Source organism: Chlorocebus sabaeus, chromosome 15 (assembly GCF_047675955.1).
Source record: "Chlorocebus sabaeus isolate Y175 chromosome 15, mChlSab1.0.hap1, whole genome shotgun sequence".
Taxonomy (NCBI): domain Eukaryota; kingdom Metazoa; phylum Chordata; class Mammalia; order Primates; family Cercopithecidae; genus Chlorocebus; species Chlorocebus sabaeus.
Window position 1 is genome coordinate 54,423,612 of NC_132918.1, and position 22,540 is coordinate 54,446,151.

The 22,540-nt window shown below is 37.1% G+C and overlaps 1 protein-coding gene across 3 annotated transcripts in view; it reads left to right on the forward strand.

Moving 5' to 3' along the window:
* STAG1 (STAG1 cohesin complex component) overlaps positions 1-22,540 on the forward strand; it is a 400,634-nt gene that overhangs the window by 189,343 nt on the left and 188,751 nt on the right. For all 3 annotated transcript variants that reach the window (XM_008009040.3, XM_073023594.1, XM_073023595.1), the window contains one exon: positions 15,014-15,090. In XM_008009040.3, the coding sequence (XP_008007231.1) occupies positions 15,014-15,090 (77 nt within the window). The remainder of the gene's footprint in view (positions 1-15,013; positions 15,091-22,540) is intronic.

Sequence of the window (22,540 nt, forward strand, 5' to 3'; positions counted from 1 at the left end):
AGGTGTCTTTTTTAAAAATGTAACCCAGGCTGGAGTACAGTGGCACGATCTTGGCTCACTGCAGCCTCAACTTCCCTGGGCTTAGGTGATCCTACCACATTAGCTTCCCAAGTGTCTGGGACTACAGGCACACACCACCACTGCACCTGGCTAATTGTTTGGTATTTTTGCAGAGTCAGGATTTCAACATGCTATGCTGCCCAGGCTGGTCTCGAACTCCAGGATTCAAGAGTTCTGCCCGCCTCAGCCTCCCAAAGTGCTGGGATTACAAGCGTCAGCCATCACTCCTGGCCAAAAAATTTCTTGACTAAAAACTTACTGACTGTTGTATTTTTGTATATATTTTAGAATTAGTTTGTGCGCCAAGCACAGTGACTCGTGCCTGTAATCCCAGCACTTTGGGAGGTTGAGGCAGGTGGATGTCTTGAGCCCAGGGGTTGGTGTCCAGCCTGGGCAACATGGTGAAACCCTGCCTCAACAACAACAACAAAAAAAATGCAGAAATTAGTGGGGTGTGGTGGTGTGTGCCTGTCGTCCCAGTTACTTGGGAAGCTGAGGTGAGAGGATCACTTGAGCCTAGGAGGTGAAGGTTGTAGTGAACCATAATCACACCACTGCACTCCTGTCACCTGAGTGACAGAGTGAGACCCTGTCTCAAAAAAAAAAAAAAAAAGAATGTGAAATTCCATCAGTAAACTCGTTGGCATTTTAAATGGAATTATATTGAATCTGTATGTGTGTCAGCATTTCTCAATTTTGATGCTATTGGCTTTTTGGACTGGAAAGTCTTTGTCATGGGGGGAGCATTCTTGCATTGTAGGACATTTAGCAGCATCCCTGGCCTCTACCCACTAAATGTCAGTAGAACCCCATTCCTGCTTGAACAACTACTGCCATATGTCAGTGGGGATGAATTTACATTTTGATAAAATAGAATCTTTCAGTTTGTGATCATTGTGTTTATTTCTGCATATATTCATCCCCTCCACCAAGTATTTTAGAGGATTTTTTGAAGAGAATGTATGTGTGAAAAGGTCTTATACATCTGTTATTATTTCTGTACTTCAGCATTTAAAAATTTCATTATAAGTAATGGTTTTTAAAAAATAGCGTTTTTTTTAGAACAGTTTTAGATTTGCAGAAAAGCATGTCTACCACTGATATTTTAATGTAAAATTTAATACGCATTCCTAGAATGAATTCAACTTGATCATGATATATTTTTTAATATTGCTAGGTTTAGTTTGCTAGTATCTTGTTTAGGGTTTTTATATCTGTATTTCCATTTCAAGTTTTGTTATGAAAACTTTGCTAATTTCACAGAATAAATTGCAAATAATGCCTTCTTTTTCTGGTTTTTTTTTTTTTTTTTTTTTTTTTTTTTTTTTTTTTTTGAATTATTTCTTTCCAGAATGTTTGGTAGAATTGAAGGCATCTGGACCTGAAGTGTTTTGTTGGATGATTTCAAGCTACTGATTCTTTTTTTTAACCATTAAATTGTATGATTGATTGATTGATTGGTTGATTGAGACGGAGTCTAGCTCTGTCACCCAGGCTGGAGTTCAGTGCCGCAAACTCGGCTCACTGCAACCCCTGCCTCCTGGGTTCAAGCTATTCTACTGCCTCAGCCTCCTGTGTAGCTAGAATTATAGGTGTGAGCCACCATGCCCGGCTATTTTTGTATTTTTAGTAGAGATGGAGTTTCACCACATTGGCCAGGCTGGTCTCAACCTCCTGACCTTCAGTAATCTGCTCGCCTTAGCCTCCCAAAGTGCTGGGATTACAGGCTTGAGCCACTGTGCCCAGTCGTGATTCACTTTTAAAAAACTCATTTAGCACTGTTGAGGTATTTTATTACTATCATTATTATTTAGAGACTCATTGTGTTTCCCAGGCTGGTCTTGAACTCCAGACTTCAAGAGATTCTCCTGCCTCAGCCTCCCACGTAGCTAGGACTACAGGCATGCAAGACCATGCCTAGCTTCTAGTGTTTTTATTATTTTGATAAACCAGATTTTTCTAGGAAACTCTCCATTTTATCTAAATTTTAAAATTTATTTTATAAAGGTGTTTATAATATTCCATATATATTATTTATATATTTATAATATTCCATATATATGTAGTGTGTGCGTGTGGTGTGTGTGCCTGAGCGCATGCGTGCATATATATATACATGTATGTGTGTGTGTATATATATATATAGTTGTGTATTGCAGATGTCCCTTTTCATTACTTTAATTTTAAATGTTTTCTGTCTCCTAATTATAGCTTTTTCTTGACACATGGATCATTTAGAAGCATATTTCTTCTTTTTTTTAATGGTTTTTGTTTTGTTGTGTTTTTTTGGGGTTATTTTTTGAGACGGAGTCTCACCCAAGCTGGAGTGGAGTCATGTGATCACAGCATACTGCAGCCCGAACTCCTGGGCACAAATGATCCTCCCACCTCAGCTTCCCAAGTAGCTGGGACCACAAGTGTGTGCCACCACACCAGCTAATTTTTCTTTTTTCTTTGTTAGGGATGGGGTCGCTATGTTGCCATGGCTGCTTTTGAACACCTGGACTCAAGCAATCCTCCCATCTCAAACTCACAATGTGCTGGGATTACAGGCATGAGCCACTGTGCCTGTTCAGAAGCATATTTTTTGATTTTCAAGCATGAGAGTTTTCTGGTTAACTTTTTGTATTGTTTTCTTCTTTAGCTTCCTTGAATTTGAGGCCAAAGGAAATGGTCTGTCAGTTGTAGTCCCCTTTTGTGTGGACTTATCTCAAGGTTATATGGTCAGTTTTTGCTAATGTTTCATGTGCCCTTAAAACTCATGCATATTATGCGTTTTTTAGGTGTAGTATGTCCATTGTTAGCTCAGTATTTTTGTTAAAATATTTTATATCCTTCTAATTTATTGTGCTTGTTCTGATGATTACTGAGAAGGATGTGTGTTAAAATCCCACATCAGGGTTATAGATTTATATATTTTTCCTTGATTTCTTCTTAACTGCCTTTCCCCTTCCTTACCCTCCCTCCTGTGTCTGTCTCTCACTCCACTCCCTGATATGTTGTTAGAAGTATACAGACATCCAGCTTTTTTATAACTCAATATTTTGTATTTAATGTTCCTCTTTATCTCTGGCAATACTTTTTTTTTTTTCCCTAAAAGTCTTTCATTTGAATATTCATGAAACTTACAACTTTTCATGTTTTTCTGGTGTGCTTTTTTTTTTTTCCTTTTATTGTTCCTGTATCTTTTAGATGCCTCTTGTTACAACTTGTAGCTGGATTGTAGTTTTTAAATTCAGTCTGTCTTTTAATTGTACCATTTAGTCCCTTTTGCATTTAATACAGTCACTGTAATTTAGTTTTATATTGAACCAATGGTTGTTCTTTGCCCCTCCTGTTTTATGTTTTCTTTTTCTCTTCTTTCTTGTTTTAAATTACTTGAATATCAAAGAATTTGTCTTTCTTTTGTCTACTTCTTAAAACATTTTTTTTTGTTTGTTTGTTTGAGATGGAGTCTCGCTCTCTTGCCAGGCTGGAGTGCAGTGGCGCGATCTTGGCTCACTGCAACCTCCCAGGTTCATGCGATTCCCCTGCCTCAGCCTCCTCTGAGTAGCTGGGACTACAGGCACGCACCACCACACTCAGCTAATTTTTTAATATTTTAGTAGAGACGAGGTTTCACCATGTTGGCCAGGATGGTCTTGATCTCTTGACCTTGTGATCCACCTGCCTTGGCCTCCCAAAATGCTGGGATTACGGGCATGAGCCACCATGCCCGCCCCAAAATTTAATTTTTGCTCTTTATTTCTGGTTTTCTGAGTTTATGTTATGCTCTAGGTATAGAATATATTTTGACAGGGACAGGGGGTGTTGTTTTTCATCGTTTCTGAAATTTCTTAATTATTACCTCTTTAAATTTTCTTTCCATTTTATTTCTCTTCTCCTTCAGGAACTTTATGTACGTTTGTTATACTCTCTTCTGTGTATCTTTCCATATTTTTGAATTTCTGTGCAGCTTTCTGAATAATATTCCCCCATCTTAGAGTTCTTTAACTCTTTTTATTTATGCCAATCCCTTAAGCCTTATTTTAGTTACTGTATTGTTCGTTTCTGTAAATTATAACTACTTGGTCCATGGAATTGTTCCCCTGTGGATATTCAAGCTTATATTTTTATTTTTTAACATGGTAAGTTTATTTGTTTTGCAATCTATATCTGATAATTCTAATATTTTAAGTTTTTGTGAGCCTGTTTCTGTGGTCTTGTTTTTGCTTATTTTTTGCATGTTGCCTTTCTTCTTGGTGTATTTTGTTGCTTTTTATTCCAAGCTCCTTATTTCCTCTCAAATTTATTTGAATCATAGGATTAAGTTACATTTCTGTAAGAGAGGATTTAGCATTTGCTTTACAGGTGTCCAGGGGCGCTACCAATCTAGGACCATTTGTAATTGAATAGAGCGTTTGAGATTTTCTTTCAGTTATTTGTGAGAACACCAGTTTTTGATTATAACTTCTTAGATACATTTATCTCCCTCTTTGCAGTACCAGAAAATCTTTATTTTCCCCAGAGTATCAGGTGATAAATTGACCCCTGGGTTAGTCTTAACCTGAAGATGTAATCCTTTGAAGCCCCACTTTGTAGAGTTATGTCTTCTAGACCCTCTACCTCAGATCGCCCAACTGAAGCAAACAGGCTTAGCAAGGGTCATCATAGAAAAGGTGATTTCAGCATTGCTTCTGTATGTTGAATTTCTGCTTTTATTTATTTTCCTCCTAATATCTTCTTGCTTCATATGGCTTCAGATGCTTTCAAAATGCTGTTTATATTTTATTTACCATTTCAGGGAAAGGATTTGTATAAATAATATTGTTTACAATATCATTATCATAAACTGGACTTGTTTATATAAATGTAAAGTGATTCCCCCCCGGGATGATACATGTATGTGTGTGTTAATGTAACTTGTAACGCTGAAATTTTTCAAAAAATTTTTTTATGGAAATGAATAATTTTGAAACTTTGATGCTTTTGGCATAATTTGCATAATTTCTATATTGTTGTAATTTCTACTTTCATAGGTTTTGATTTTCTTGGGCCTACTTGAAGGTTTCAATTGCTTATTGTCATGGTTTTGAAAAAGCTCTCAAATGTAAGCTGACATGTGCAGGTACTGTTTTAGGTAGAGTGTACAAAAAAACCACAAGTAATCCTGATGGGTTTATACTTACAGAAAACTTGTTGGGTATGCAGAGAACAGGATAAGAATTATAAAATAAGAGATTGGAATATGAAGTATTTTGCCTTAATATTTTTCAGTTTCAGCCTCTCTGTGTGTGTGTGTCTGTCTCTCATGTCTCTCTCTCAAATAGGCCAGGCACAGTGGCTCACGTCTATAATCCCAACACTTTGGGAGGCCAAGGCAGGAGGATCAGTTGAGCCCAGGAGTTTAAGACTACCCTGGGCAACATAGTGAGACACTGTCTCTAGAAAAAATAGAAAAATTAGCCAGGTGTGCACCTGTAGTCCCAGCTGCGTGGGAGGAGGCCAAGAGGTTGAGGCTGCAGTGAGCCATGATTTTGCCACTGCACTTCAGCCTGGGCAACAGAGCAAAATCCTGTCTCAAAAAAAAAAAAAATATTGCTGAGAATAGACACATGAACTATTCAGAAATTCAAAAGAGGCACAGCATGCTGGCTCATGCCTGTAATTCTAGCACTATGGGAGCCTGAGGTGGGGGCATCGCTTCAGTTGAGGAGTTCAAGACTAGCCTGGGCAACACAGAGAAACCCTCTCTCTCTCCCCTCTTCCCCCGGCCAAAGACAGACAAAATTAGCCAGATGTGGTGATGCCTGCCTATAGTCCTAGCTTACAGAGGTGGGAGGTGGGAGAGGTTCAGGTGGGAGGGTTGTTTGATTCTGGGAGGTCAAGGCTGCAGTGAGCCAGGATTGTGCCACTGCACTCCAGCCTGGGGGACAGAGCACGCTCTCTCGCTCTTCCTTGCTCTCTCTCTCTCAAAAAATAAAAAAAGGAGTTCAAAAAAGTTTATGTAGATACCTAAATCATCTTAAAGGAAATGAAACATAACTTCTTACCCATTTAGTGTGGACTGTACATAGTGACTTCTAAGGAGTACAGTGTGGAAAGTGGTGGAGAAGTGTAATTTACAAAGGAGAAAACTGACAAACACTATTGCATCTAGATGTTCATGGTTAATAATCAGTAGTGTTTAGTCATATTGATAGCGACTTGATTTTATATGATGAGGATGGCAATTTCTCTCTTGAGCTTCCCTCCAAAAATCCATAAACCCTTTCTAACCATGAGAAAAGAATCAGACAAATTGAAAGACATTATATAAAATACCTGACCACTGCTTCTTAAAACCTTTGTGGTCATCAAAAACAAGTAAAGTTTGAAATTTAGAAATGGAAGTGGAGACTTTACAGATGATGCCCCAGAAATAATAAACATCATAAGAGACTACAAGGAACAACTCTACACCAATAAATTGGATAATCTAAAATAAATGACTAAATTTCTAGAAACATACAACCTATCAAGACTTGGAGTCTGGGTGAGTCATGGAGAAAAAGAAAAGCTGGGCTGGGTGCGGTGGCTCGCACTGTAATCCCAGCGCTTTGGGAGGCCGAAGTGGGTGGATCGTGAGGTCAGGAGACCGAGACCATCCTGGCTAACACGGTGAAACCCCGTCTCTATGAAATATACAAACAATTAGCGGGGCGTGGTGGCAGGCGCCTGCAGTCCCAGCTACTCAGGAGGCTGAGGCAGGAGAATGGTGTGAACCCGGGAGGCGGAGCTTGCAGTGAGCGAGATTGCGCCACTGCACTCCAACCTGGGCGACAGAGCGAGACTCTGTCTCAAAAAGAAAAAAAAAAACAAAAAACTGAACAGACCTATAATCAGTGGGCAGATTGAGAGAACAAAGAAAAGTCCCAGGATCATTTGGCTTCAGACTGGTGACTTTTGCCAAACATTTAAAGAATTAATGCCAGTTCTTCTCAGTCTCTTCCAAAGAATTGATGAGGATGGAACACTTGTAAACTCATTTTATGTGGGCAGCATTACTCTTATACCAAAGTCAGGCAAAGATATCCCAAAAAAGATACCACAAAAAGAAAAGGGTCAGTATAGATTTCTGATGAGTATATATGCAAAAAATCCTAAACAAAAGACTAGCAACCAAATTTAACAGCATATTAAAACATTCACCAAATGAAAATCAATTAATATGGTATGCCACATTAACAGAATGAAGGATAATAATCACTTGGTCATCTTAGTAGATACCAGAGAAAGAGTTTTATAAAACCAGCACCCTGTTCATGTTAAAAGAAAAAACTCACCAAACTAGGAATAGAGGAAAATAGAACATAATAATGGCCATATATACAAAGTGTATTGCTAACATATTCTATGGTGAAAATCTAAAAGCTTTTTCTGTAAGATCAGGAACAAGGTGAGGATATCCACTCTCACCACTTCTATTCTGTGTATTATCAGAAATTCTGCCTATGCCCAGAGGTATTAGGCAAGCAAAAAAAATAAAAAACAAAAAACAGAATAAGTGAAATTGTTTCTGTTAACAGATGACATAATCTTATATATAGAAAACCAGGCCGGGCGTGGTGGCTCACGCCTGTAATCTCAGCACTTTGGGAGTCTGAGGCAGGCAGATCACCTGAGGTCAGGAGTTCGAGACCAGCCTGGCCAACATGTTGAAGCCCCATCTCTACAAAAAATCAGCCAGAATGGTGGCGGGTGCCTGTAATCCCAGCTACTCAGGAGGCTGAGACAGGAGAATCATTTGAACCTGGGAGGCGGAGGTTGGAGTGAGCTGAGATCATACCATTGCACTCCAGCCTGGGTGACAAGTGTGAAACTCTGTCTCAAGGGGGGAAAAAAAAAGGAAAACTGTAATTATTCCACAAAAATGTTAGAATTCATCAATCAATTCAGCAAAGTAACAGGATGCAACATCAACATATACATTTAGTTGCATTTCTATACATTAACACTGAACTTTCTGAAGGAAAATTAGGGAAACATTCCAATTTACAATAACATAAAAAAGAATAAAATACTTTGGAATAAACTTAACTAAAGAGGTGTATTAGTCTGTTCTCACTGCTGTAAAGAAATATCTGAGACTGAGTAATTTATAAAGTAAAGAGGTTTAATGTTTACAGTTGTGCAGGCTATAGAGGAAGCATGCTAGGAAGGCCTCAGGGAAATGTACAAGCATGGCAGAATTAGAAGGGGAAGCTGGCATGTCTTCACGTGGCCAGAGCAGGAGGAAGAGTGGGAGAAGAGGTACTATATACACTTTTAAACAACCAGATCTCATGATAACTCACTCACTCTCATGAAAACAGCACCAAAAGGGAAATCCATCCCCATGATCCAATCACCTCCCACCAGGCCCCACCTCCAACATTGGAGATCATTTGACATGAGATTTGAGTGGGGACACAGACCCAAACCATATTAGCAGGTAAAAGACTCTCTGAAAACAACAAAACATTGATGAAAGAAGTTAAAGGAGACAGAAACAAATGGAAAGACATCTTGTGTTCATGGATTGGAAGACTTAATATTGCTAAAGTGTCCGTACTACCTAAACTGATCTTACCGACTCAGTGAAATTTCTGTCAAAATTCCAATGGGATTTTTTGCAGAAATAGAAAAATTCTAAAATTCGTGTGGAATCACAGAACCCTTAATACCCTAAACAGTCTGAAGAAGAAAGAACAGAGCTGGAAGCACCACCCTTCCAAATTTCAAAATATGATACAAAAGTACAGTAGTTAAAACATCAGCTGGGTTCAGTGGCTCACACCCGTAATCCCAGCACTTGTGGAGGCTGAGGCAGGCAAATCACTCGAGCCCATGAGTTTGAGACTGGCCTGGGCAACATGGTGAAATCCTATCTCTACTAAAAATAGAAAAAAATTAGTGGTGGGGCATGCTTGTATTTCCAGCTACTTGGGAGGTGAGGTGGGAGGACCACCTGAGCTAGAGAGGTGAAGGCTGCAGTGAGCCATCATCATACCACTGCACTCCAGCCTGGGTGACAGAGTGAGACCCTGTTTCAGAAAACAAAAACAAAACAGTTTGGCACTAGTATGAAGGTAGACATAGCAACTAATGTAACAGAATAGAGAGCCAGAAATAATTCACATATGTATGGAGAACTTAACCTTTGACAAGGGTGTCAAGAATATGCAGTAGGGAAAGGATAGTCTTTTCAACAAATGGTGTTTGGGAAAACTGGATATCCAAATGCAAAAGAATGAAATTGATTTGGACCCTTACCTTACACCTTAACACAAAAATCAACTCAAAATGGATTAAATAATTAAATGTAAGACCGGAAACTTACAAACTCTTAGAAGAAAACATAGGGAAGAGAGAGCTTCATGACATTGGTCTTGGCAATGAATTCATGGGAATAACACCAAAAAGTGTCTGTGGATGGATGAATGGATAAATAAAATGTATATACATACAATAGAATATTATTGAGCCTTAAAAAGTAAGAAAATTTTGCGATATGCAACAACCATGGATGAGTCTGGAGGTCGTTATGCTAAGTGAAATAAGCCAGCCACACAAAGACACAGAAATCAGTCAAGTAACTGCTTCATTACACTTACATGAGGTATGTAACTCATGGAAGGAGAAAGCAGAAGGGTGATTGCCACGGGCAGGGGGAAGCAGGAAGTGGGAAATTCCTAATAATGTGTATCAAGTGTCAGTAGTGCAAAATGAATTCGTTCTAGAGATAAACAGTCTGAGAAAGTGTCACAGTGTAGAGGAGTCTAAGAAGACATGACAACTACCACCTTTGGTGGTATTCTGGAACAGAAAAATGACACTAGGTAAAACTAAGGAAATCTAAATAAAGTATAGGCTTTAGTTATTAATTTTATCAATATTGGCATATTAGTTGTGACTGTTGTACTATACTAATGTTAGGTATTGACAGTAAAGGATACTGGATCTGATGTGTATGGGATCTCTGTACTATCTTTGTACCTTTTCTGTTAGTTTAAAACTATTCTAAAATAGAAAGCATGTATTTTTTAAATGCTATAGGAGTTCAGTTAAGAAAAATTCCTTGAAATTTTGAAACTAAAATACTAAACCCAACCAGTTCTTTTCCTCATTAATCACATACATAAAAGTTTCATCAAATGAAAAATAGGTATTCTAGGCAAAAGATGAGTTAACAAAGTCTTAGTGGCACTTGAAAAAAGTTGTGAGAGACTTTGAAGTATACTTAAGATTATTTGGTACCCCTAGTGACATAACTTTGAAGCACAGGTTGAAGAAACAGGACTTGGTCGTTTATATACAGTCTGATAAGAAACTGCCAAAGAATCTTAATAGTCTCAAATATTTAAATCTTAAATTGTGTAACTGGAGCCAATTATACAATGTCATCTATAAACAAGATACTTGGTAAAACTTTTTGCTCTGTACTTCATAGATTTGTATAACCACGTGGGCAGCTTCTCTGTGCTTTTCAACCTGAACTTAGAAATGAAATCTGGCTCTCCCTATATCAGATTATTTCACTCATGGCCTCATTAATTAGAAAGGAGAAGAGTTCAGCCTTTTCTACTCTCTGTTTTCTACTCCTTGCTTTTCCATACCATACTATGAAAGGTAACAATCTTCTCTAGAGTTATTTTTTATTGTTATCATTTTATTTCTCCCTTTAGTTCCCTACGACTAAAATTTTTTGGTTGACCTCTTATCTCTAACACATAATTTTTGCCTGAGTTCTCAATTTTCTTTAGTAATATCCTGAATATTTTGGGACTTTCTCTACAAAAATACATAGACACGAATTTTCATATGTTTTAAAATGGTTCATAGGTACTTTGGAATCCATGTGCCACAGGTCAAGAAACTCTGCCTATCTGGAATCTTATTGATGATGATAATAGAACTGAGGTGACAGACAGACATTATTTTTCTTACAGTCATTTCTTCTAAGTCTTACGTGAACAATGTTAGCACTGAAGATGAACTTACTTTAATAGTTCTTGAAGATATGGTGAATATACTTTAGACATCTTTGAACAGTTCTATAGCTCTAGGATAGTGCTTACTTTTGGTCCTGGGCTATACTAGCGTGGCTCAAACAAGCTCTACAATTTGATATTCTAATATTTGGTAAAGTTTCTGTTCTTGGTGTAGATGGACTGCATCCTGTGCGTCTTGAAAGATTAGTTAATCGGTATTCACATGTTATGTGCCAATACATGATTTTTAAAAACATTTACTTTAATATTTTACTTATCTTTTGTATTTAGAAAGGAAAAAATACATTAGTTCCCCCCCCTCCCCCACCACAAGGACTGTTATAAAGTGAAGGCTGCCATCTAGAGACAGACTCATCATTGAAGATGTAATCACAGTAATTTGTTTTCAAGGCATTCTAAAAAATTTATAAGTATCAAAAATGTATCTTTATTCATAATTTGTGAGGTTCTTTTTTTCATTTTTGCACGTACTATGTAGACAGATCCCATGCATCCCAAGATATTTATGATTAAGCTTGAAAGGTATCGAAGTGTCTCTTTCTTTGCCTTTCCCCCAGACCCCCTCCTTAAATCTTGAAAAAGACTCTTAAATGTAGTCACTGCATTACTAGGTAGCTGTTAATTTCTACATTTCTGGTATACTGATATTTATTTAGTGAATCCTTCTCAGTTTTAGTAGGCTCAACATTTCTTGCCTCAGATTTTTTCTACCAATCCACCCATATTTATATCTAATCTTGATTTACAGTTTGCTCTTTATCAGACTAGGTTATATAAAAATGAAACAAAAAATGGCCAGGCACGGTGGCTCACGCCTGTAATCCCAGCAGTTTGGGAGGCCAAGCTGGATGGATCGTGAGGTCAGGAGTTTGAGACCAGCCTGGCCAACATGGTGAAACCCTGTCTCTACTAAAAATACAAAATTTATTGTGTTTTTAGTAGAGAATAATTACACATGGTGATGCGTGCCTGTAATCCCAGCTACTCAGGAGACTGAGGCAGGAGAATCGCTTGAACCTGGGAGGCGGAGGTTGCAGTGAGCTGAGATCGAGCCATTGCACTCCAGCTTGGACAACAGAGCGAGACACTGTCTCGAAAAAAAGAAAAAGTGAGAGAACAATAAAAATGATCCTGTCATATGCTTAGATTATCTCTGGTACATAACTGGATTACATTTTATTTATTTTGAGTCTATAATCCACTCTGGAAAAGAAAAGCTTTAAAATGATTTATACACGGAGCAATTACTTTGAAAGCATCTACTATTTGGAAGGCTCTTTTGCTAAGTGTGTTAGACAATGTTAGTGTATTTCAACCACACTTAGACTTCAGTAATTTGGGGTAAGCAAGAATGGTGTGTTGTAAAAGCTATCAACTTTTTTTGGGTGGCTGTGGGGAGTCTTGCTCTGTCATCCAAGCTGGAGTAGTGTGGCGCAATCTCAACTCACTGCAACGTCAGCCTCCCAGGTTCCAGAGATTCTTGTGCCTCAGCCTCCTGAGTAGCTGGGATTACAGGCATGTGCCCACCCCTGGCTATTTTTTTGTATTTTTAGTAGAGATGGTGTCTCGCCATGTTGCCCAGGCTGGTCTCATCCTGATCTTAAGCAATCTGCCCACCTCAACCTCCCAAAGTGCTGGGAATATAGGTGTGAGCCACCATGCATGGCCAAAAGCCATTAATATAAACTTAAAAGAGCCTTTTGTTATATTTGGATAAATTATTTTGCTGCTGAGTAGAGTTCTGTCTACTTTCAATCTTCTATGTACTTGTGTACCTAGTTGGAGGGATGCATAGAAGGCTTGGAGTTTCTGCCCTGGCTGACATCACAGAATAGAGGAGGAGGAGAATTGAAAATGACTGAGGAGGAACAGGGTTGAGACATTTCTCTAAACTGTGGTTGATAAATATGAGGATAAGAAAGTTTGCTGGGTCCTTCTTGACTTTTTTGACAATTTACCTCTTCATTGTCTTAACTTACCCCCATGAATAGGTACTAGGCATTTCGAATGGGGTGTTTAGTGCTGTTGGACCTGATATGTCTACTCTGGAGGTGGAGGCTATTGGTTTGGGTGATGGGAAAACCACTGGAATGACTTTCCCTGGTTTTGGGATAAAAGAGGTAGCTCGTCTCTTCAAACAGTATTTGAATCTGTGCATACGTAGGAATCTGACTTCCTGTAGAACTCAAGTTAGGAACTGGAGCTTTTAGCTTGCTTCCAAAATGGGCACGATAATGTATCAAAAAAAATGAATGCCCAAAGTAGGAGAGTCTAATACTGAGTATCTTTTATGCTACAGGCGCAATGCCAAATACTTTACATTTGTTACCTCATTTAATTCTCTTATCATCCTTATTTATTTGTTTGAATGTTTCCCATGTGCTAAGTAATGTTCCAGGCAATAGCAGTTAGAACATTGAAGAAAACTTCTCTGCTCTGCAGTGATATTCTCACCATTTAAAAGATTAGAAATCCTAGTTTCATAAAGTTTAAGTGACTTTTCTAGTGTCCCATATCTGGTAACTGGTGGAGCTGAGAAACCCTACTATGTCTTATTCTGAAGACGTTGAGCCACTCTAGGATGACTTATTTTCTGAGGCTTCTGATGTATTTTTTAATCACTGCAACTACAATTACAGTCTGTTTTTATTGTTGTTTGTATAGATATTTATACAAGAATGTGTTTGCCAGCCTTATGTTCCATCTTTTGTGCCCTGTGATAGCAGATAACAAAAACACAGTATTTCTGGCAAACTTGTATTGAGGATTCTTATTCTTGCCTTCTACTGAGTGCATATCGATAAGGATTATACAAATGCCTGATAGTGTTTAAGAGCAGTGCCTTTCAGTTTAGTTTTTTACGTTTCATTTTTTTATTTAAAATGTATTTATTCATAATTTTGTTTGAGTAATATACTCATGTAGTTCAAATATTTAAAGTGCAAAAAGCATGAATGTTTTTCTTTTTTTTTTTTTTCTTTGTTTTTCTAAACCTCAACTGCCCATTTCTCTTTCCTGGAGGCAACCAGTTTTACTAGAGTATCTTTGTAGAAATATTTTAATGTGTTCAATCAAATATATTTCAATATCCATTCTTTTTTGTGTTTGAATATATCCTATAGATCTTTCCGTATCAGTCATAGATAGCTTATTTTTTGATAGCTCCGTCTATAGTTTTGATAGATTCCATTGACTTTGAGAGTCAATAAAGAGTAGTGGTTATCATAGTAAACAGTCTGCCTGCATGTAAACCATGGGTCTGATACTGGGAAACTTTTTTTTGCAAGTTGCTAAACCTCTAGATGCCTCTTGTCTCAGAAATAATAGTACATTCTTCATAGGGCTGTTGTAAAGATTAAATGTATAAACATCAAGTGCCCGGGAGGTAGTAAGCACCCAAATGTTAGCTGCCACCACCATTGTCATTAATATCACCTTTTTATGTATTTCATCTGATCTTTATGAGCATATAGGCTTTCTTTCCTTTTTTTTCTTTATTACAGTGCTTCAGGGATAACCTTTTACAGTCATTACTTTGCACGTGTGTTAGTCTGTGATGTTTTGCTACAAGTACAATCTGTGGTCAAAGAGTGTGTAAATTTGTAGTTTTGGCAGACATTTACCAAACTGCATACTGTAGAGATTGTACCAAATTATATACTTTTATCAGCAATTTAACATAATTTAAAGTATCTAGAACTTTATGGTAGCTTTCTGATGTTATGTCTAATTATGGTTAAAAATGGCAATTTCAAAATTCTTCCTTTTCCTTCTTAGGAGTACATTCCTGTCAGAAGGGCCTGATCAAACAACGTTTTATGTTTTAATACAAAGTATATGTTGGAAGGTTATTCTTTTGGGATTCTCACAGATAACTTGTTAATGCTTGAGAGAGTGGAAGTTGATCTGAAAGATTAACTGTAAAATCTGTCGTTCCACAGGTACTGTGAGAATAGAGATGTTTCGAAATATGCAGAATGCAGAAATCATCAGAAAAATGACTGAAGAATTTGATGAGGTATAGCATTCCAGTATTTGTACAAATTGCTTACTTAATACTTTCACATGATGAATATGTTGATTATCTCAGGTTTTGTTTTGATTTGATGTTTAGTGTAACTGAAGATCTGTTTTTTAATTATATATGATAATCTATGGTACTAATTCCAAAATTAATGATCTTTCGAGGTTTGATTATATTGTGTGGAGTATTGAATAATTACTGGCAGGATAAGAAAATTAGTGGTATGAGGTAGAAGTAGATTCTTGACATTTATTTTGAAGACTGTCTCGAATTCCCAAATTTATAAATGCATCTCCAACAGTTTTCTGTTTGTGGAATGCTAATTGCATTAAATGCTTTAAAGGGAAAACGGTTTGGAGGTCAGTGAATTCTAAGCAGAACCACATATTATACCTGTCTCACAAATTATAAAATCACGTTATGTTATTTAAGATCCCAAGACATCCTAATTAAGAAAAGCCCTGCTTACCTTCATTTAACCCAGAATTTCCCAAAATTATTTTACATGGAACTTCTCCCAAACCCCTGGAGGGGTGTGTGTGTGTGTGTGTGTGAGAATGAATGTTAAGCTTCTATTTGGGACACTCTACTTGAAAGTATTCTTTTCATTTAGAATACATATTTTCTTTGCTTGGCTTCACAAATTAATCACCTTTCCCATTTTCATGGAAATATTCTCATGAGCAGTTTTACACTGATTGTAAATGCTGAAATGTTTCCACAGTTTTATTTCTGTATTGTATTTATGGTGAAATGAATTTATATTATGTATTAGGCTACCATTAATTCCAGTTTTAACAATCTGTCTTTTGATTTAAATAACATTTCTATTTTTGGTATGTGTTTCTTTTTCTTGACTTTCAGCACTAAAATATTGGTTGTTTTCTAGGTCTACTCTTTGACAGGGAGTGGGCTTGGGGTTTTATTATTATTAATTTTAACTTGGAAAAAGTAATACAAACACACATGTTAAGACAAACAGTGTGTGACCCGGGTATTGGGTTTTTTGAAAGTTCATCGGGTGATTCTAATGTATACCAAAGCTTGGGAACTACTGGTTTAAAGAAAATTAAAAGAAAGCCAAGAATTAACTTAGTAAAACTCTTCACGTATCAAAATAGAATGAGATAAAAACAGAAATAAAGACACTGTGAAAATGCACATATAACAAGAAAGCATGACTTTTGTTTTAGGATTATTAAATAACTAGAAGTTGAGAAATTCAGGAAAATAAATATATACTTTTTTTTTTCTGGAGACACAGTTTCACTCTGTTGCCCAACCTGGAGCGCAGTGGTGTTGTCTCACCTTACTCCAACCTCCACCTCCCCGGTTCAAGCAATTCTCATGCCTCAGCCTCCCAAGTAGCTGGGATTACAGGCCTGTGCCATCACGCCCAGCTAATTTTTATATTATTAGTAGAGACAGGGTTTCTCCATGTTATCCAGGCTGATCTCAAACTCCTGACCTCAGGTGATCCAACCACCTCAGCCTCCCAAAGTGCTGGGATTACAGACATGAGCCACCACGCTCGGCCAAATATATACTTAAAAAAATACTCCTGTAAATATTGTTTACTATTATGGTATATTGAAGGAATAGTAAACTATTAAGAAAACTAAGAATGAGTTACATTGCAAGTGAAATGACTGAAAAGGCACTTCATATACCTAAACATATTTTCTCGCAGTATTTGAGAAGATCAACTTAATCAAAGACGACTTTAAAAAGCACCATTCAAGTTTTTTTTGTTTGATAGTAAAGTAACACAGTTTGATTATGATATGAAGGTATTTATTTGAAGTGAAAATACTTACTAGATATTTGAGGCTATCCATTTTATCTTCTGTCACTTGAGGAAGATATTAGTCCTTTTGTTACTGTGCATACACCTGAGAAACTTGGTTTAAATGCATGTATATTGTGAAATATACCTTATTTTAACAAGTTTATTATGTTTCTTTCTTCAAAAGACTATGTCGTTTGGCTTTCTGGGAGTTGAGGGGATTAGTTTTGTTAAATTGTATTTTGTAATATTCTAAAAGATCTGATAACAAGAACCACTGGATTCCAAGGGTCTAGAACATTGTCTAATTCTCAAGGAATAATCATTAAAATTTTATTGAAATTAATATATTGTATTTACAGCAAAGTAAGGTAAAGGTGAGATGAGCTAGTTTGAAGCTGTTTAGATTTTCAGTAAAGTGATCTAAAAGTAAGTTATTGCCTGAGAAGTATACTTTGGCTCCCATTCTTTATTACAAACAGATTATTATAACATTTGTTAATAATCTTTTTAAAATACCTGTAAACCTGCACACAGCCAACAGTGCTTTGTGATTGTAATATCAACCTAATTTAAAAATAAATTAATTCCCAGAGCAGTCTATGGGCTATTCAGTCAGTACATACACTTGGTTCTTGATAGAGCTAGCCGTAGAAAGCTAAAGCAAATTGATATTTCTTCCCCACATTTTTGGAATTGCACATTCATATGTAAAGTCTTTGGTATGTTTCCAAGGTCAGGTTGCATAGTTTTCATGTGTTTTATGTATAACTTTTATGTAGGGAAATTTTTGTAACAAAACACATTTGATGTATTCATTTAATGCCTTTAATTCTTGCTTGTTCTTTTGCATTACATTGATAAATTGTGCGATTTTTGTGTATTGTGCTTTCTCCCGTGATAACTTATCTTGCAGATTTTTTCTCTTTTCCTAATTGTATGTACTTCTCTGAATTTATCCATTTCAGCATTTATCTAATCAAAGGATTAACATTATTAATAAGTATTAAAAGGGTTAAATAGTATGCAAACTGTGAAAAGGAAATATTACAGATATGATAGGGGAAAGCTCAAAATGTCTCTAGTCCCAAATTAAAGTCTCTAAATTGTTTCAATTGTATATCCCATCACTAAACATTTTTTAAACTATCATCCTAATAGTGAAAACCTGTGATAAGCCTCCTCTCTCTTCACCATGCTCCTTTTCAGAGGGCTAACGTTTTTAGCTTATGAGAGGAGTGCTTAGAAGTAACTATGTGGTGTCCAGGCATTGTGGCTCCCGCCTGTAATCCCAGTACTTTGGGAGGCCAAGGTGGGTGGGCCACCCGAGGTCAGGAGTTCAAGAACAGCCAGGTCAACATGCTGAAACCCCATCTCTACTAAAAATACAAAAATTTGCCAGGAGTGGTGGCACATGCCTGTAATTTCAGTTACTGGAGTGACTGACACAGGAGAATCGCTTGAATCTGGGAGGTGGAGGTTGCAGTGAGCTGAGATCATACCACTGCATTCCAGCCTGGGCAAAAGAGTGAGATTCTCTCTCTCAAAAAAAAAAAAGAAAGAGTATGTGGTAATTATCTGGGACCACCTTAGTTCTGAACTACATCTATTTTCTAAATATCTTATAAATAATGAATACATGAAAAGATTTCTTCCTTCCACCCTTGGTAATCAGAAGACTGAGTATATACCCTTGTTTGTTTATTGTATTGAAGTGTGCTTTGCAGCATATGTATATTTATTGATAGAATTAAATGTATATAGTATTGCGCTATCATTATTTGTGTCAGTAATCTTTAACGGACAGATAAAGAAGACTATTTCATACTATTATGATTAAAATACGTGATCACAAAGTGGTTTTCAGATATCACAAGCTAATTACTCAAGACTCAGTATTTAGACATTGTTCTAATGTTGGTAATGGGTCTATATCCTTGTTTTTAATAGTCTTAATAATTTAAACTTTTAAGGTCATTTTCTTATTAGATTTTCATGGCTTTTATAGTGGACTTAAATGAACTCATGCAAGAAGTGACTGTGCCACCACATTTCTTATTTGCTTATGATTACATACTCAGGTTTTTGTTGTTTCAGTTTTCTTGAAAAATCTTGCTTGGTGCCTTTCCATTTTGCCAGGAGTTAAAAATAGATACTATTGGCCAGGTACAGTGGCTCACACCTATAATCCCAGCACTTTGGGGGTCTGAGGTGGGTGGATCATTTGAGATTAGGAGTTTGAGACCAGCCTGGCCAACGTGGTGAAACCCCATCTCTACTAAAAATACAAAAATTAGCGTGGTGGTACACGGCTATAATCTCAGCTACTAGGGAGGCTGAGGCAGGAGAATCGCTTGAACCCAGGGGGCAGAGGTTGCAGTGAGCCAAGATCGCGCCACCACACTACAGCCTGGGCAATGGAGTGAGACTTCACCTCAAAAAAAATAAGACACTGTTAAGCTTAAAGTCATTGAATTGCTCATATGTAACTTAAAATAACTTAAGAAACCAGTGAGGAATGCCATTTCTACTGTCAACTCCTTTGAGTATTGAACTCTTTTTGCTACTCCTTTAAATTTGTTTTGTGACACAAGCAATCTGAAATATGGAGCAAGTGAGGGCATACCAGGCTTAATCTGTATATTAAATACTAGCAACAATTAATTTCTTTTTGTAGATAAAAATAAATAGAAATAGAAGTTCTAATATTTTCTTGCAATACACCACTCCGTTTGTGTTACATACTTCACTGTGGAAACTGCTCCAAGATGAGAAAGGTAAACAGAATGTTAAAGAAAGAAAATAGAATTAGAAATGACAAGTGCCAAAAGACAAATCAATAATTAAAAAATTGCAGTGACTCCAGAAATTGTATTGAATTTGTAATATGCAAAAGTGTAATAAAGGAAATGTATAATGACTGAACCCTGCAGTTCAAACTGTTGGGGACAAGAGCAAACATGTTGAATAGTAGTAATAATAGCTACTAATTATGCTTAATAGATGCAAGCACTGTTAAGTGCTTTAGATATACTTAATCCTCACAACATTTTTGTGAGGTGTAGGTAGTTTATAATATTGTTATCCCTATATGACAGATGAGAAAATTGGGGCACAAAAGGGTTAAGAAACTTACCTGAGGTCACACAACTACTAAATCGCAAGCCAGGAGTTGAACCCAAACAATCTAGCTCCTACAGCTGTACCTTTTTTTTTTTTTTTTTTTTGGGAGAGTGAGTCTTGCTCTGTCACCCAGGCAGGAGTGCAGTGGTGCGATCTTGGTTCACTGCAACTTCTGCCTCCCGAGTTCAAGTGATTCTCATGCCTTAGCCTCCTGAGTAGCTGGGACTACAGGCACACACCACCACACCTGGCCAATTTTTGTAGTTTTAGTAGAGACGAGGTTTCACCATATTGAACAGGCTGGTCTCGAACTCCTGGCCTCAGGTGAGCCACTGTGCATGGCCCTAAGTCCATACTCTTTAACTACTACCCTGTTCTGTGTTTTATATAATCAGAAGTTTATGATACTGAAATGGCTGGGAAGAGATTACTCGGTAACAGTTACGTTCTTTCAGTTTGAACAACCCTGGTCATATAATTCGTTTCTGGCTATTTTTACTATCAATTTCTTACTGCTGATCCAGTAAGTTATAGAATTATACTAGTATTTTTTTTAATGAGCCAATTATACTCTCTTAATCTAATCTTTTTAGATTGAGTCAGACCTCTCTATTACATTATCTGAGATATCCAGTCATTATGAAAGATGCTTAAATGAGATATTTGTGAAACCAAAGTATATTCCAACAATAACATTTATGTCAGTGTCTACTAGATTAAATTACCATCTGGATTAGTCATGATAAACTAGGTATTGAGGATATACTTACATGCTGATAATTGGAAAATCTTTATCTTTCCGTTTTAAAACTTGTACAAAATTGGATTTTACAGTGATTCAAATAAATCACATTTATATTTGTCAATTATTAAGATGTATTAGATTTTTCAGCTAAAGCCAGATAGTAGGAATTCGGTTTTGTATTTATTAGAAGTATAACTTTTTGCTTGTATAGATACATAGTAGTTTACATTTTTTTTTTTTTTGGAGACAGAGTCTTGCTCTGTCACTCGTGCTGGAGTGCAGTGGTGTGATCTGTGCTCACTGCAAGCTCGGCCTCCCGGGTTCATGCCATTCTCCTGCCTCAACCTCCCAAGTAACTGGGACTACAGGCTCCTGCCACTGTGCCCAGCTAAATTTTTTTTGTATTTTTGTAGGAGAGACGGGGTATCACCATGATCTCAATCTCCTGACCTTGTGATCCGCCTGCTTCAGCCTCCCAAAGTGCTGGAATTACAGGTGTGAGCCACCACACCTGGCCAGTAGTTTACATTTTTATGGGGTACATGTGAATATTTTTACATGCATAGAATGCGTAATGATCAAGTCAGGGTGTTTGAGGTATCTCTTACCTTGAGTATTTATCATTTCTATGTGTTGGTACCATTTCAAGTCCTTTGGTAGCTTTTGTTTGTTTGTTTGTTTTGAGACAGGGTCTCACTCTGTTGCCTAGGCTGGAGTGCAGTGGCACCATCTCAGCTCACTGCAACCTCCACCTCCCTAGTTCAAGTGATTCTCTTGCTTCAGCCACCCAAGTAGCTGGGATTACAGGCTTGTGCCACCATTCCTAGCTAATTTTTGTATTTTTAGTAGAGACAAAGTTTTGCCATGTTGGCCAGGCTGGTCTTGAACTCCTGTCCTCAAGTGATCCACCTGCCTTGGCCTTCCTGAGAGCTGGGATCACAGGCATGAGCCAACGTGCCCAGCTCTCTCCTAGCTATTTTGAAATATGTAATATATTGATGTTAACTGTAGTCACCCAGGCCAGCTATCGAACATTATAACTGTAAGTTAGATAGAATTTATATGCGTGGCTTGGTATCCTCCTTGCAGTAACGAGTAAATTTTCGCTTTGAGTTCACAAGATATCTGATGATTTACCCAACCTCTCCGTTTTCTCCTCACACGGCTTTCTCACTCTGGCGTCTATCATTATGTTCCCTATCACCATGAGATCAAGTTTTTTAGCTGATGGATATGAGTGAGAAAATGTGGTATTTGTTTTTCTGTTCCTGAGTTATTTCACTTAATGTAATGATTTCCAATTCTATTCGTACTGTTGCAAATGACTTTATTTTTTTATAACCAGTTTCCTGTTTGTATATGTATACATATACATATGTATATGTATGTATATGCTACATTTTCTTTATCCATTCATCTATTGATGGACACTTAGATTGATTCCATATCTTTGCTATTGTGAATAGTGCTGTGATAAACATGCAAGTGTGGGTATCCCTTTGATATACTGATTTATTTTCCTTTGGATAAATACATAGTAGCTGGATCATATGGTAGTTCTATTTTTAGTTTTTTGAAAAATCTCCGCACTGTTTTCCATGGTGGTTGTACTAATTTACATTCCCACCAACAGTGTGTAGAAGTTCTCTTTTCTCCAAATCCTCACCAGTATCTGTTGTTTTTCTTCTCTTCAATAATAGCCATTCTAACGAGGGTGAGATGATATCTCATTGCCCATTTAATTTGTATTTTCTTGATGATTATGGATGTTGAGCACTTTTTCATATACC